The sequence below is a fragment of the Phascolarctos cinereus genome, unplaced genomic scaffold, assembly GCF_003287225.1.
Source record: "Phascolarctos cinereus isolate Bilbo 61053 unplaced genomic scaffold, phaCin_HiC Scaffold_5;HRSCAF=322, whole genome shotgun sequence".
NCBI classification, from domain to species: domain Eukaryota; kingdom Metazoa; phylum Chordata; class Mammalia; order Diprotodontia; family Phascolarctidae; genus Phascolarctos; species Phascolarctos cinereus.
Window position 1 is genome coordinate 288,573,705 of NW_027555958.1, and position 16,678 is coordinate 288,590,382.

The following is a 16,678-nucleotide window of genomic DNA, read 5'->3' on the forward strand; positions in this document are numbered from 1 at the left end:
CCTAAGGAGCTTCTCCTGGGAAGGGAAAGTTACCGAGTCACTGACGTGGGGGCAAACATCATAGAGTTTGGCGCCATCTTCTGTGCTCATGGAACATCTAGAAACAAAACAGATTCAAAGTCTGAACACAAGACTTGAGAAAAGGGATCAAGGTGTTCTTTGCTAGGTGACACACTGATTACAGTCCCTGAGGTGGAGCAGGACTCAGGAAAACAGCTACTTTGCTTATCAGAACTAATTTAGGTTACTAAGCAAAACAGATACTGGTAAAGAGAGTTATTATCAATGCTTTCAACATACCAAATCATTTTCTTCCCTAACCACCCAACTTGCTCAGCTAGGGAAAGAACTTCTGCTAAACTATACAGAAAGCTAATCCTAAATCCAAGAGTTAACCGATTTTAAAGCTTTTGAAAGTACTTTCCTCTTAAACATAACCTTGAAACCAGGCTGCCCCAGGTCATTCTTCCAAAGAAGCAGGAAGAAACAAAGAATAAAAACCAAACACCACAATAGGAACATGGCAGAAGAGACTAGCATTGGGCTGGGTTTAAGGATCCAATGGGATAGGGTTAGCAACTGGACATGTGATTTTGTTGATACAGGGAACTCCTGCAGGAGGAAAATCCTTCTACAAATGTAGGCTGGCACCTTCTCTGCCACTTAAAGACTTGGCTAGAACAGGCAGAGGTTAAATGACCTGTCCAGGGTCACACAGCCAGGATGGACCAGAGGTCTGAATTTAGCCCAGGTGTTCCTGTCTCTGAGGTCAGTTCCCTATGCATTCGTTATGCCATGCTGTCTCTCATACCCAACAGAGCTGCCCCAAATACTAGAAATATCTGTTACTATCCTACCACATGAACCTTTTCATCACAATTTCCCTAAAAAAACCCCTTGACTGTCCTCCTTCCCAGGGTTGTTGGGCTCCTCTGAGTGGAAGGGAAGGATCTACCTACAGGTGGGTGAGGTACCTGGCTCCATTGGACAACTTCAGGATTATCTGGTTCTTCAAGTCATAGACCTTCCCTAGCCAGCAGTCATAGGCAATATAGTCCCCATACATGAAAGGCTGTTGATCAATCAGAGAAAGTAGTTGTAAGAGATGACATAGAATGTGTGTGCAAACTAGGTTGGAGAGCTTAGCGATAAGAGAGTGTTCATCATCCCGCTGTGGCAAGGAGTGGACCTCATCAGTTTGTTACTTGGAGAGGAGGTTGTGATTGGCCCTGATATGGAGCAGACACCAACAGAACAGACATTTTCTCTGAGAGCCCTCTTACTGAAGTATTAGGAGGAAGTAGATATTATGACACTGTATCTGAGAACTGCTCACTCTGGAGGAAAGACAAACAAGCCTAAATGGGAGAAGCACGTGCTATATATCTTCACCCTTTAGTCAGCCACATTTGGAGAAAGAATGGGAAGGAAGCAACATCCTCACTGTACAGAGGGCAGCTGAACCCAAGAGAGAAGAAGATGGGATAGGAGTTGTGGGGGGAAGAGCCCTGAGGCCTGGTTTACCCAGATATGCTGCAGGTCCTTGCTGTTGACAGGGTAGAGGATACAGTTGGTACCAACAAGTTTCACAGCACAGTCAATGTTCACATCAATCACAGTCCCACACTGACTATCCTAAAAACAAGGATACACAAGTTTCAGAGTTATAGGCAACAGTGACAGACACTACCAGGACCCCAAACCTTAAAATCCACAGAGTCCCACACTGGGGAAAATTCTATGGCAGGGAACTCAGCTACAAGTACTGTTCAGGAGATCAGACCTTGACCTCTTTTCTTTACACACTCCCAAATATTTAAGATTCTTCATTAGCCAAGATTGATATTTAGGGAAAAAGCACAAGGATAGACAGTGTAGCACTTACACTTGAGCTCATGTGTCGGACTACATCCCGGGGCACCACAGAACGATCCTCTAATTTCAACTGTAGAAGAAACAGAAAAGTACATATGTGAAAACAACCTCTGAAAATCACTACCATCTACATTTCTTATCAAATTGAATGGTATAGAGGCAGCTAGGTGGTGCAGTGGATAGAGCACTGGCCCTGGAGTCAGAAGGACGTGAGTTCAAATCCAGTTTCAGACAAGACACTTGACACTTACTAGCTGTATGACCCTGGGCAAGTCACCTGACCCCAATTGCCTCATCAAAATAATAACAATAATAATTAAAAATAAAAATTGAATGGTATGGATAAGAAAAATCCACAGATCATCTAATATTTCATTTTAGCCAACAGTTTCAACTTCCTCTCCAACAAGACTCTCCTTCCCAAGCACTTAAAAGGAGCAAATTTATCTGAGTTCCTTTCTTTAAAAAACAAAACCAAAAAACCTATAGTAGAAGTGCTACTGACCAACAAAAGGGTTAAAAGGTAGGCATCTTGGGGAAGGAAGAGATACAAAAGGCCTAGATGTGCTTCATGGTTCCTAAATTGAGGTTTAACCGTATATGGAGTCTGAAATTAGGTTAGGAGATCAACCTACTTGGCCATTCTAAAACAATTCTAATCACTGGATACCATGCATTCTAATCTGGGTTATCCCTTCTAAACAGCTGCTACCCCTGCTGCTTATCTAAGGGGCAAAAGTATGAAAGGGGTCTGCTGAGTAACTCTCAAGGAAACATGCCCTTGGAGGATGGCCAACTGCAGAAAAAGCATCTGAGGCGGTGATCAATAAACATTCATCATCGTCAATAGTAACAATAACAATTAGTGTCTTTCTCACACGGGTGCCTGCTTCTCCCCCTCTCTCTGACAAGCACTATTTCTTCATCTCTACAATGCCTGGTTGGGGCCAGCTTTCTGTCTGGTCAAGTTGGGAACCAATCTCCTCTACCCTATTTTTTAAAGCCTAAAGTTGCCCCCAGGTAGACACTCTTCATTACTATGCTGACCGCTGTATTTTCTGGATAGCCACAATACCTCTCCCCAACAGGAAATAGCAGATGATTATCAATGTTGGTTATTAGGATTCAAACTACGGATTGCCAAGTCACCACACCCCTGAGGTGGAAGTGATGTCTCATCCACCTAGCCTCAACACTGCTTACAACCTCAGGAAGCATCCCAACATGAATCTTCTCAATTCTATATCCCCAAAAAACTGAATTATCCTGCTGTATCAGACGGGAAAATGGAAGCATGGAGGAGCTTCACAAAGGTGCTGGCATTGGGAGCAAGATTAGAATAGATTCTTTTCATAGTTGAGCTTCATCCTTATACAGGAGAGGGAAAAAAGTTTATATGCTACATGCCACAAGCAGTTCCAACGGTTTTTTTTCTAAGACTGGTTTTCCATTCTAAACAAGATGCATCCACTTTAAAAGCATAAGTGGCATACAAACTCCCAAGTGTGAGAGAGAGGTACCACCCCCGACAGCTGACAAATCTACTTCTCCAACCTTTCAGAGAGGCAACTGAAGTATAAAACACTAAGAATAGTATCAACCTTCTAACAGTTAAGATGGGTGCTAAGAAGAAGAGATTTAGATGGGACAAAAACAAATTTATCACAGTAACCCATCCCCCTGGGGTTGTTCTTCCAAAATGTAATACCCTTAGCCTTTCCCAAGAAATAGAACAGTCTAAGGATTTTGCCCTTCTATCTCCAACAGCAACAACAAACACACAACACAAATGTACAGGCTGGGATCAGGAGTTGGCCCATATGAATATGCAATATGGTATTAGTGACACTAGCAGCAGCAAGACTGTATCTTTTTTCTGGATGCTGTGAATAGGGGCACATAATCTAAGGTGGAAAACCCTCAAGAATAGGTATTATTTAGTGCCTAACAACCCATGTCACCATCCTCCCCTAAGCCCAAACCTTTCCCTAGTTCTTCTTCCTCTGGGTTCTTATTCTATATGCATGTCCTTTGGGATCAGTGAGACCAGTACCTGGTGCTCAGTTCCTCTCACTTGGCCCTGTTCTCACTCCTGTTCTAGAGCCTTGTGCCAGGTCCTGGGCTTGTCCCTTTCTTGTGATAGGAATAAAGAAAGAAGACAATCTGTTAACTCCCTTTGTTATAACTATATTGGGAGGGCATAGGGCTCTTTGAAGCTAATCTCAAAGTACTAATTAATTTATATTAATTGTCCATCTGGTGTTATTATTTGTTTCATTCTCTTCTGCAATATGAGGAGGTTCTAAATAGAACATCTAATAATTCTTGCCTCTATTTATAGATCAGAAGAGAGGAATACGAGTAGAAGAAAGAGTTGGGCCCAAGTCTGAGATAGTGAAACTTTAAAAAATTTTAATTAATTTATTTTTAGTTTTCAACAATCATTTCCATACGCTTTTGAGTTTTAAATTTTCTCCCCCTTCCTCCCCACCTCTGTCTCCAAGATGCGTGCAATCTTGGATATAGGCTCTACATATACGTTCCTATTAAACACATTTTCACATTAGTCATGTTGTAAAGAAGAATTAGAACCAATAGGAGGAACCACAAGAAAGAGGAAATAAAACACAACAAAAGAAAAAAAATAGCAAACAGTATGCTTCGATAAGCATTCAAACTCCATAATTCTTCCCTGGATAGCATTTTCCATCATGAGGTCTTTGGAGATGTTTTAGATTCTCGTATTGCCAAGAAGGGTTAAGTCTATCAATATCAGTCATTGCACAATGTGGCTGTTATTGTGTGCAACATTCTTCTGGTTCTGCTCACTTCACTCAGCATCAGTCCATACAAGTCTTTCCAGGTTTTTCTGAGGCCTGCTTGCTCATCATTTCTTATAGCACAATAGTATTCCATTACCTTCATATACCACAACTTGTTCAGCCATTCCCTAATTGACGGGCATCTTCTCAATTTCCAATTCTTTGCCACCACAAAAAGAGCTGCTATAAATATTTTTGTACATATGGGTCCTTTTTTCCATTTGTATGATCTCTTTGGGATATAGCTCTAGAAGTGCTATTGCTGGATCAAAGGATATGCACATTTTTGTAGTCCTTTTGGCATAGTTTCAAATTGCTCTCCAAAATGGCTGGATCAGTTCACAATTCCACCAACAATGCATTAGTGTTCCAATTTTCCCACATCTTCTCCAGCATTTCTCATTTTCCTGTTTTGTCATGTTAGCCAATCTGATAGGTGTGATGTGGTACCTCAGAGTTGTTTTGATTTGCACTTCTCTAATCAATAGTGATTTAGAGCATTTTTTCATATGATTATAGATAGCCTTAATTTCTTCATGAGAGTAAATTCATTATGTTTTTCCCATTCTGCACCAGTGACATTATTTTCCAACATTAAAAAGTCATAACTGTCATTTTCTTAAGTTTCTATGGAAGTTACAGTGCTAGGAAAACCAAGCCAGGAATTGAGATCTGTGGTAGGGAAAGGATATCCCAGTAGTGTACTGAGATGACTAGGTGTATAAGTTGCCTAACTTGCTTAGGGGATACCTTGCCACAAAAGGAGAATGAGCAGTACTGCAGAGGGAACACTAAACCATTACACACGCTTACTCAAAGCATTTACTTTATCACTGCACTCTTGAAAGGAGAATACTATTTCCAATGTACTGAGCTTGAAACTTGAGGCAAACAGTTACATAAACACTGGAGTAAAGCAGAGATACAAAGAACATCTAAGTGGTGAAAAACTGGTAGAGTATAAACAAGAGGGCTGGCTCCCTTTTTCCCTTTGAGAAATCAGCTACTGACATTATAGGGAGAGAAGTAGTTTGGCAGGTTGCAGGAGACAGAGCTTATTTGAAACTTTGCCTTCATACTGTGGTGGGAGCTGGAGTTCTTACTGGAAGGTCTGACTGTTCATCAGACTCTGAACTTCTAAGACAGTGATTCCCCAATCTTTTTCTGAAGAAGAGTTATTTTTTGTACTGCTGAAGCCTTGAAATTTTTTTTTTTTGGGGGGAAGATGTGAAATGCAAGATGGATGTTGACAAAACCCTCATAAAGGGGGAAGGTGTGGTAAGGGGTGGTTGTAGTGGGGGGTTAGTATGATAGCAGTAACAGTGGATCCCAATGTATTAGTTGGGAATCCCTTTTCCTAAGGACTAAAGAAAAAGGCTAAGATCAAGCAAAGAATTCTCTTTAGGCATAGAAAGACCTGGTCATCTCTCAGAAGAGAATAATCTCACCACAGATTTCTGGTAATGGGGCTCAGTGAATTATACAGTGTCCCAGAAGTCTTAAAACTGCACTAAGACTTTTGAGATACTTTGTAGAGCTACATTATCTTCTTTACTAATATTAATTTAATTTCAATTTGTATTAGCAAGTACCTGCATTCATATACATAAACATGAGTAAAAAAATCAGAAAAACAAAACTAAAAGAGATTATAAGTAATTTAGTGATTTTCCTAAAGTGTTCAAGTCTAACCATGACAAAAACAGAATCAGGACTGGAAATGGAATCCTAATTCTGGGTCGCTGTCCTAAACTATCAAATAAACTCTGGCAGCTCCCTGTTACTTCTAAGATCAAATATAATTTCCTCTGTTTGATTCTTAAAGTCCTTTACAATGTGTTCTCTCATATGACCGATCCAGACTTACTTTACCCTAATTTCCTTCATGTATAAAATAGTACAGCTACTCTGGCCTCTTGACTGTTTCCTACTCATGATGTTTCCTCTCCCTTCTCCATATCTTTGCACTGGCTTTTCCTCATGGCTGGAATTTACTCCCTTCCTCACTTCTACCTCTTAAAATCTCTTTTAAGCTCAGGTCTGGTACCATCTTCTAACAAAGTTTTTCCTGATGTCCTCAGCTGCTGTTTTTCCACCCTTCTTCCCCATTATTTTGGTTTTGTTTGTTTGTTTTTTAGGCAACTGGGTTAAGTGACTTGCCCAGGGTCACACAGCTAGTAAGTGTCAAGTATTTGGTCTGAGACTGGATTTGAACTCAGGTTCTCCTGACTTCAAGGCCACTGCGTCACTTGGATGCCCCAATCTCCCCCATTATTTTGAATCTGTTTTGTATATATCTACATATGTAACACGTTCTCTTCTCTGGCTAGAGTGTAAGCTCCTTGAGGCAGGAGCTGTTTCACTGTCTCTGTGTCCCCACATCAATCAGTGAACATTTATCAAGTGCTTATTATGTGCCTGGCACTGTGTTATACAGTAAAGCTGAGGATACAAAGAAAAAGTAAAAATAGTTACTGCACTCAAAGAGTTCACATTCCAATAAGGTGATGGGGGGGGGAGAAGAGCAGAGAACAACAGAGGTATATACAAGGTATTAATAAAGTCCTCCTGCAGAAGGGGGCATCTGAGCTGAGTCCTGAAGGAAGCCAGGGACTCTAAGAGGTAGAGATGTCACAGAGTGTCATATGTGAGGGACATCAAGAATGTCAGTCCGGCTGAATCATAAAGAATATAGAGGGGGAGAAATGTGCAAGAAGACTGTAAAGATAGGAAAGAACCAGGTTGTGAAGAGCTTTAAAAGCAAATAGAAGAGTTCACCTTTGATCCTGGAGGCCACAGGAAGCCGATGGAGTCTAGAGAAGGGGATAACACAGTCAGACTTAACACTTTAAGAAAAGACGTACCACAGCACTAGTAGCTTCGAGGAAGATGGGCTAGAGTGGAGATGAAATCTGAGGTAGAGATACCAATTAGGAGGGTACTGTAATAGTTTAGGCTTGAACTAGGGTATGTGAAGAGAAGGATATGGTGAGAGAGACGTTTATAGAGAAAGAAATTACAAGATTTGGCAAGTGATTGGACATATGAGGTGAAGAGTTGAGTATGTGGTGTGATGGTGGTGTACTCAATGACAACAGGGATATACTTTTTGCAGCTTTGCAAAGAGTTTTCCTGGGAAATAAAGTAAGTTGTTTTGAATACCTGACACATTATAAGTGCTTAATAAATGCTTGTTGATCGAATGTGTTCAGAAGCGCCCATGATTTATCTATTGTTTTAAAAGCAATAACAAAAGATATGTGTTCTGATTTCATGGAGCTGTCACCAAATCTCCTGTTTCCATGACCCTTTTTGAACTTCTATTTTCAAACAGATGGGTGGGACACATGTCAGGGACTTTAACTCTTGATGTGAAACAGTAATACCTAATCTTCCTGCTTCAGAGAACTTACACTTGAATAATGAAGAATTCCTACTCACCCCTCATTCCTTCAATCTGCAAGAAATAGAACATTCGAGTCATAGAAACAATTTCTAATGGGACTGGTTCATTAGCACTAGAGGGCACTGTGTAAGCAACTAAGTTCTCTTTAGGAGCCTGAAAAGTAAAGACAAATTGATTATCCATTATTTATACCAGTGTTCTGATAAAGCTTAGGACATATGGCATCAGACTGAATACAGAGTAACTGCCAGGGAAAAAGAATACAAAGCAAAATGTGTGCTAGATACAGATAGATATGGGGGGCAAACATCACTTTTTCTCATTTGTAAAATGGATGGGTTGCATTAGTGATCTTTAAGGTGCCCTTTTTATTCTAAAATCCTACAAACCTATAACCAACATAGGGTTCTCAAATCCCAAGCACAGCAATGATCAATAAGTATCTGAAGAGCAGCATGCATTCCTCAGCAGAATCCTTCAAGCACCAATAAGCTTTGAGGGCTGCTCAGAGCTACCGGTACCCCAAGACAACGGAGGTTTTTCTATTTCTAAGCTACTGCTTAGGTAGCTTTATTATATCTTGCCAAGGTTTCTTTACACTGGTTTTTCTCCACTGATTTTCTCTCCTTTAAGACAATACAGTCCATTATCATAAACCATCCTTCCTTGTAAGATTTTACACATGCTAATTATATTCTAATCAGTGTTGGCTTTCGCAGGCATCTCTCTCTTGTAAGTAAGTCAAATGCTTACTAAGGTTCTTTCTGGGTTCTTTTAGTATTCTTGTAGTAATTTACACTGTCTTAACTTCTGCACAAAAAATTATAGTCAGTGTTGATATAATTTCTGTTGTCCAATTCCTATTTTTAATTCTCAATAGCTTGTTTGAATAATTTAGGACTAAATCTCAATTGTATGCTATTATCTTCTTCTCAACATTATTTTTTTCTTCGTTTATTATAAATTCTGATCTTAGCTGATAAGCTGATAGTCTGACTATGCACACAGAGCTGACTCAGTGATAACACCTATATCCATTATATATCTTTCCTGTCAAAATGTGGCCAATTTCATTCTTTGTGACATTGTTCAGTGCTCATGGTGTTTAGCACCTACTCATTCTTTTTTTTGGGGAAGTATTCGTGATTTAAAGACATGAGGCTTCTGTATAATCTACAAGTCTTTGGTGTCTCTGATTTCTCTCTCCTAAGCCATATTTTCCCATGCATTTCTTTCCATCCTTACCTTTTCCTGCCTCAGCATCTAAGTTACTAAGTATCAGACTATATTGATTTGATTTGGAGGGTCTTAAGTTCTTCACAGAATTTTTCTAGTACTCTATTCTCAACAACTGATGTTAGTATCTAAATCATTTTCTTAGTAGTCTTTTTGCAAATACTTATCATTAGTATTGCAATATGTGATGGCCAGGTTCCATGAAATAATATTTCTTGTAGCTTTTTGGTGTATGTTAAAACTCACTTTGCCAACTCCTCTCTTTGCCTCTCAAGGACCTATAATCTATCATTCCACTTAGCTACAAGACTGTCAAGACTGCTATGGTTCAGCTCCTCTAGCAATATATCTACTCATCAGTCACTGGATAAGGACTTCACTTTGTTCTTTTGATGAACCAACAGTCAAATTGAGTTTGTTGACTTTATAAAAGATGATGTGATTCTTAGCATCTTCTGCCCCCTTTTCCTGGACCTCTACCACTATCACTGCAGTGGCAAAAGGGACACTCTCTTTCAGTTCGCCATAGCCAAAAAAGTTTCACCAGCAGGTAGTAAGCATACTGGTGATGTGCATCTTTGTATTAGCTGAGCTGGTTGGTCCTCAGAAAACAGACTGTATCTTATGCCATGTGTTTAAATAAGTATAATACAAAATAATATAACAAAGCTTAAAAAAGTAACTACTAAGTGCAAGGAACTGTGCTGAGACTATAAAGATGAAGATTAGCGGTTTTTTCCATTAAGAAGCTTAGTTTTACATTAGAATATTTATTTATGGATAAGTCTTATTCCCTAATAGCTTAAAAGCTCCATAATGGCAAGGACTAACTTTTATTTAAGTTTTATAACAGATGGTAGTAGAAAGAGCACTGGACCTGGAGCCAGTAAGGGGCCTGGGTTTGAAATCTACCTCTGATACTAGCTCTGTGAACTTAACTCGATGAGCCTCAGTTTCCTCATCTATAAATAGAGGAAAATAATACGAGCAGTAACTACCTCAGAGTGAGGCCCAGATGAGATAATACATGTAAAACACTCTAAGCCACTATTCATTATCATCCTCTCTCCCCATGCCTAGGACAGCAACATACCCATAACAGGTGATAAAGTATCGACTGAGCAGAACTGTGGAGGTTCTTCATTCTGTTTTCCAAGCTTCGTAAATGATGATGATATACGGATAACTGTTAAGAACAACTACACTCAAGAGGTAGCACTCCATGTGTGCTTTACCTCTCTATTTGAACTCTATGGTTAAAACCAAATTTGGAAGTGTGATTTGCCAGTGGCTCTAAACTGTACCTATAGAAGGAACTCTTGCTCAGAACAGGTGATGCAATATGCGGCTTGGTCCAGTGCATAATAGTAACCAGTTTATTTGAGAGCGAATAAGGTTTTAACAGCAAAGCAAAACTGTGCAGGGGGCCCTGACTAGGGGATGGGGGTGAGATGAGGTCACTGGAAAAGCCCATGGTAATGACTGAATTAAAGGAAGTACTAATGCTGCTGTCCGGAAAATTCTGTAAATCCTATTCTACAGATATTTCAATAGGACTCTGCCAAAACCTGTTCCCTAGGATAGATCAATGAGCATTTATTTGTTTCTCACTCTCTCAATCTGGGAGGTTTCTATTAGGAAGTATCAATCAGCCCCTGCTTTCAAAGAGTTTACACTGTGTTGGCAAGACAAAACATACATGGGAAACAGTTAAAGAATAAACTGAGTAAGGAGATGTGATCACTTTCATGTGAGAAGGTAGGGCTGGGCCCAGGCTAGAGACTTGGCCTTTCTCACCCTGCAAGACAAAGAATCAACCAAATGTCTGCGATGAGGTTAACCCTAGGTCAATCTCACCCCGTTGTGAGCCCATAGTCTCTATACCTGGCCCATACTGGAATCATCTCTGCACAAACTGTGGACCAAAAAAGCTTGTGATCAGTGCTAGGCCAATGCAACACGATTGCAACACTGCCTATGTAAACCTCAGCTACTGTGTATTTGCTGGAATGGTCTCGAGGAATGGCCCCTGTAGGGGATGTAGAAAGGCAAGTCAAGTTGCCCCAATAAGCAGAATAGGACCCAGGAGTTATAAGGGCAGTGGACCTCCTTGAGACTTCAGGCTGTAATCCTCAACCTCTGAAGGTTTTGGTGTGCAGTCTGTATTACCTCAGACACAAGCAAGCATGGAGGAAAATAAAGTCTCTTCAGTTTTGCTGTCACTTACCTTTGTCTTAGATTAGTGAACCAGACTTCCCAAAAGAGCAGTCTGCAATTCCCCAGCACTAAGTTGCAGTTTGGGAAAAGAATACCTCTAAAGGGAACATTTTGGGGCCATTCTCCCTCCTTCCAGAAGTCTGACTAACTACAAAATAGTGACCTTAACACATCTTACCTTCTGCTCTGCTCCTGTCAAGAAATGTCTAATTTTAGCCTACCCCTCGGGACCAAAATACTACAACTGTCTTCCACTTCTGAAAGTGAATAGCCATTTGTGATTCTCTGAATCCTCTGCCCATCCTTTTCTCTGATCTCTTTAAAGGTGGCAGTCATATTATTAGAGTGAAGATTTTATCCCAAGTCTATTCTACAGCCCTGATATGTACTATAACTGTCCTACCTACATGAGGAGCTCTGTGCATCTCCTATATATGTTCACAGAGCAGTAAAATAAATAAAATAAAAATCCCAGGCAGAAATTATAGCTACTCTTACCAGTACTGAGTAGTAGCTGGAGAGAAATATTAAGTTAAATAAAGTCCATCAAAGGCCACTTAAGGGCTCTTTTACACTCAAGTTTAATAATTTAGTTTCCTTATATATTGAGGCACATTAAATCTCTTTCATTCTTGAGGTGTTCAAGGAAAATTCTAATTTTTCAAGAAGTACAGTATCATCTTTCATTCTATTATAGTACCAATAAAGCATATTCTCCAGTAAATGAGTACTCCTGTTATCAAGGGGACTTCACTTCTGGGAGGAAGTAATCTTGGGCAGAAATGGTGAATCAGAAAGACACTTGACAATGCAGCCTGACAGACTCAGGAAAGCTTTAACAAACCAATAATCCCACTATGCTATGAAGAACTCTGAGTAGAGAAAAAACAAATTCTACCTGAAATTGAATCACCTTCCAGTTTATCAAAATACCCTGTAGTTATTTTTTAAGGCAGATGAAATTAATAACTCAATTGGATTCCTGCGTCTTAGTGGGGACACAAACAGGTCTGTGTCCTCATATGTACACATATATACATAGAGTGGCACTATCCACTGATAGAGTGCTGGGCCTGAAGTCAGGAAAATCCGAGTTTTAAATACAGCCTCAGACACTTACTATCTGTGTTACTCTGGGTAAGTCACAGGAAGGGAAAAGAATAAACATTTCTATAGTGTACTAAGTGGTTGTTTTTTTTTTTTTTAAAAACAAATATCATCTCATCTAAATTTCCCAACAACCCTGAGAGGGAGGAACTGTTATTCTCCCTCCCCATCCACACCTTCACAGTTGAGAAAACTGATGCAAACAGGAGTTAATGACTTGCTCTGGGTCACATAGCTGGTAAGTGTCTAGGGCTGGATCTGAATTCATGTCTTTTTCTACTCAGGCTCAGTATTCTATCCACTGTGTCTCTTAGCTGCCTCTGGTCCCTTAACCTCTGTCTCAGTTTCCTCATCTGTAAAATGGGAATAATTAATAGCATCTACCAAGGATATTGTGAGGATAAAATATTTGTAAGGCATTTTGCAAACCTTTAAAGTGCTATGTAAGTGCTATCTATTAATATTACATGTGTATATATATATGTTTGTGTGTGTGTGTATGTATATATATAAATGTTAATACACACATACACATATTTTTAAATGACTATAAGAACACAGGAAGAATCTGGGAAAGGCAAAACATATCTAATGCGACAGTCAAAAATGATATGTTTGAAGCAGAATTTGTACTTCATTTGTAAAAGGACTTCCCCTCTTTGATTGCCATGGTCTCAGATTTCTAAATGAAGTTTCTGTCCCTGTGAGTCTGACCTCCCTTCTATTTGTTGGGTCATTTAGGTATGTCAGAGGTGGATTGTTCAATAGACTCTACAAGGATTACACAGCAAATAAGGCCAAGAGGAAAAAGAAGCCACATAAATTTCCAGGAGGTCAGACCACTGGTCAGCATATCCAAGGGTTCAGGCCCCTGTTACTTCCTTCTCTTGACATGAAAAAGTACAAAGAGGTCAAGTTATCTTAAATAACACTGGACAAACTGCCCTGATGCTCAGAACTACAAAAGTTTACTTTATGATGCTTTTATGGTATGAGAAAAGATCTGTACCAGTCAGACAGACTACATCTGGAGTAGCGTGTTCAGTTCTTGACACAAGGGCCCTCAGCGGCCATCTAGTTCAACACCTTCATTTTACACTGATAAGCTGGAGAGCATCCAAATGACAATCAGTATGCTGAAGTGCTTTCAGTTCCTGTCATAAGAGGATAAGCTGAAGGAACTAGGGCTGTTTAGCCTGGATAAAAGATGACTGGGGGTGGGGACAGGAACAAATAGAAGATGATTACTGTCTTCAAGCATCTGAAGGACTGTCATGTGGAAGAGGGATTAGATTTGTTCTACTTGGCTCCAGGAGGCAGAACTAGGAGAACTAGGTTGAGGCTGCAAAGTGGCAAATTTAGGCTTCATGTAAAGAAACACTTCTTAACAATTAGACAGATTTAAAAATTGAATAAGCTACATGGAGGGTAGTGGTTTCTGTTTCACTGGAGGTATTCAAGCAAAGGCTGGATAAACTACTTATCAAGTATGTTGTACTGGTGGTGTCTTTTTGGTTAAGGGCTCGACAACATGGACACCACCACGGTCCTTTCCTACTCTGGGATTCTGTGATTGTGTAGCCCCATCTTTATCTAGAAAATGTCATTCTTAATTAGTGAAGGGTTATAATGTACAAAAATATTTACTGCAGTTCTTTTCATTACACCAGAAAACTAAAAGCTAAGGGAATACCTATAATTTGTGGAATGGCTGAACACATTGTGATACATAAATAGTATGAAAACATTATTGCACTGTAAGAAATCACAAAAGGGATGATTACAAAGAAATCTGGGAAGATTTGCTGAACTGCTGCAAAGCAAACTGAATTGGAATTTATACCATAACAACAATAATGTATTAAAAAAAACAACAACTTGGAAAGACTTAGTAATTCTGATCAATACAATGACTAACTACAATTCCAGAGGAATGATGATAAAGTACACTACCCCATACTATGAGGTTATGGAGCCAAGTTGCAGAACAAGACATACATTTTCAGACATGGCCAATTTGGGAATTTGGCTTGAATATATGTAGTCATTACAAGGGGTTTTCCCAAAACCAAACCAAACCAAACCAAAAAACAACTTTGGGGGGATAGGTAGAACGCAGAAGCAACAGGTGCTTAATAAATACTGACTGATTAAAATTGGTAATCTGAACTTTCTTCCCTTTTTAAAAAAAACACAGCTGAACATCAAGTCCTCCAAACTACCATTACAGCGTTAACCCTGAAATAACCCATATTTAATCAGTGTCTAGACAGATGTGCTGAATGTGTAAACAAAGTGCTGAGTCAGTAGCAGCTTCTAGAACACAACACCCAGATGTCAGAGGCCCAGATCTGACCCAAGCCAGCAATGATTAAACAACAATAATCCAGGTCTTAAGAGCCAGAATTATTTTCTCTACAAATCCAAGGTAACCTGGAGGACATGATGCCAACATTGTATTTTTAAACACGGACAACTTCCCAAGAACCACACAGGTCCTTTGCCTGGCTCCTCCACCCCCTCCTGTGCCGAGAATTCGATCCCTTTTCACCGCTGCCTCTTAAGTCTCCTTGGTTTCCTTCAAGCCTCAGCTCAAATCCAACCATTTGTAGGAGGCCCTTCACAGTTTCCACAACGACTATGCTGGCACTCTATCCACTGTACTACCTAGCTGCCCCAGTCAATGTTTACTATCTAACAAATGTTTATTGTTTATAGATTACCTTCACCTACTCAGTATATATCTTCTGGGTACCTACTTATCAGTTTCCCCCATTATAACATATGCTCCTTGAAGGTAGGGTCAATTTTTTGCCATTCTATCTCTAGGCACAGTACCTGGCCCATATTAAGTACTTCTTCATGGTTTAAATGAGAGATTGGTTTTTAAAGAATCATTCTATTTCAGAGAGATGCGACTCTTATTTTATTTGGTCCTTATACAACAAGCAAGTTTTGTCTAAAAGGTGCTTGCTATCTGGGCAGAGTAGTACTGCACCATGCTTAAAAACAATTCCTACTAAGATCTCAGGCCAAATATCAGGTCACTTTCTGTTTCCAGACATATAACATCTTCCCATTTCTTCCTTCTTTCCTCCATATCCACTCTAACTCCAAAACCATTCACACAATGTCATGATTTTTCACTCATTAACCCTCAAACAACTCATTCTTAAATTACCTCAAATCTAGTCGATCTCTCTACAGAACGAGAATATGAGGGGCAGCTGGGTGGTGCAGCAGATAGAGTCAGGAGGACCTGAGTTCAAACCCAGCCTCAGACCAAACACGTAACAGTTATTAGCTGTTTGACTCTGGGCACGTCACTTAACCCCAATTCCCTAAAAAACCCCCCAATAAACAACAAAATAACCAGAAAGAGAACATGAAGTACTCCTGGGTCTGCACTTCAACAACTTTTACAATTAAAAACTAATCAATAGCTATACTTTCTGCAAAACACACCCCACTTCCTCATTAAAAAAAAGAACAGACTACCCTGAAAAGGAATTTGGCTAAGACTGCTATTTTTAAAAAATGCACATTTTTACAGAAAGGCAATGAGAAGGTACCTAATGTAGATGAAAACATCCTTTGTATGTAGAGGAAATCCTTTGGCATGCCACAAGCTACCCCTGAGGGCCATTAGACGCCTTTGGGAAGCAAATTATGCAGGCCTGACTTAGAGGTGGCTCCTTCCTACCAAAACCCCTTCAAAACTTCAGGTCCTTAGCTTCAGTCTGGGTTGTTCACCTTGTGCATTCAGTAGGACAGCAATATACCACAGAAATGATTAGGGCACATATGAGGTAGTTAGCTGATTAATAACCTACTCAATAACTAATGTCACAGGAGTTTTAGTAAACCCACAAACTTCTGAGAAACTGAAATGGATTTTTATCCCCTTTTATTGTGAAAAGATCTTTTTACAGAGAAGCAAAAAGTTAGTAAAGACCTGGTAAGCCGAGCAGTAGTCAGTAAGCTGACGGCCTGGGGGAACAAGAGAAAGCATCAG

The 16,678-nt window shown here is 39.8% G+C and overlaps 1 protein-coding gene across 1 annotated transcript in view; it reads right to left on the minus strand.

Moving 5' to 3' along the window:
* UBE2O (ubiquitin conjugating enzyme E2 O) overlaps nucleotides 1-16,678 on the minus strand; it is a 78,395-nt gene that overhangs the window by 11,816 nt on the left and 49,901 nt on the right. The window contains 4 exon segments of the mRNA XM_021002683.1: nucleotides 34-97; nucleotides 975-1,072; nucleotides 1,525-1,635; nucleotides 1,886-1,945. Coding sequence (XP_020858342.1) covers nucleotides 34-97; nucleotides 975-1,072; nucleotides 1,525-1,635; nucleotides 1,886-1,945 — 333 coding nt within the window.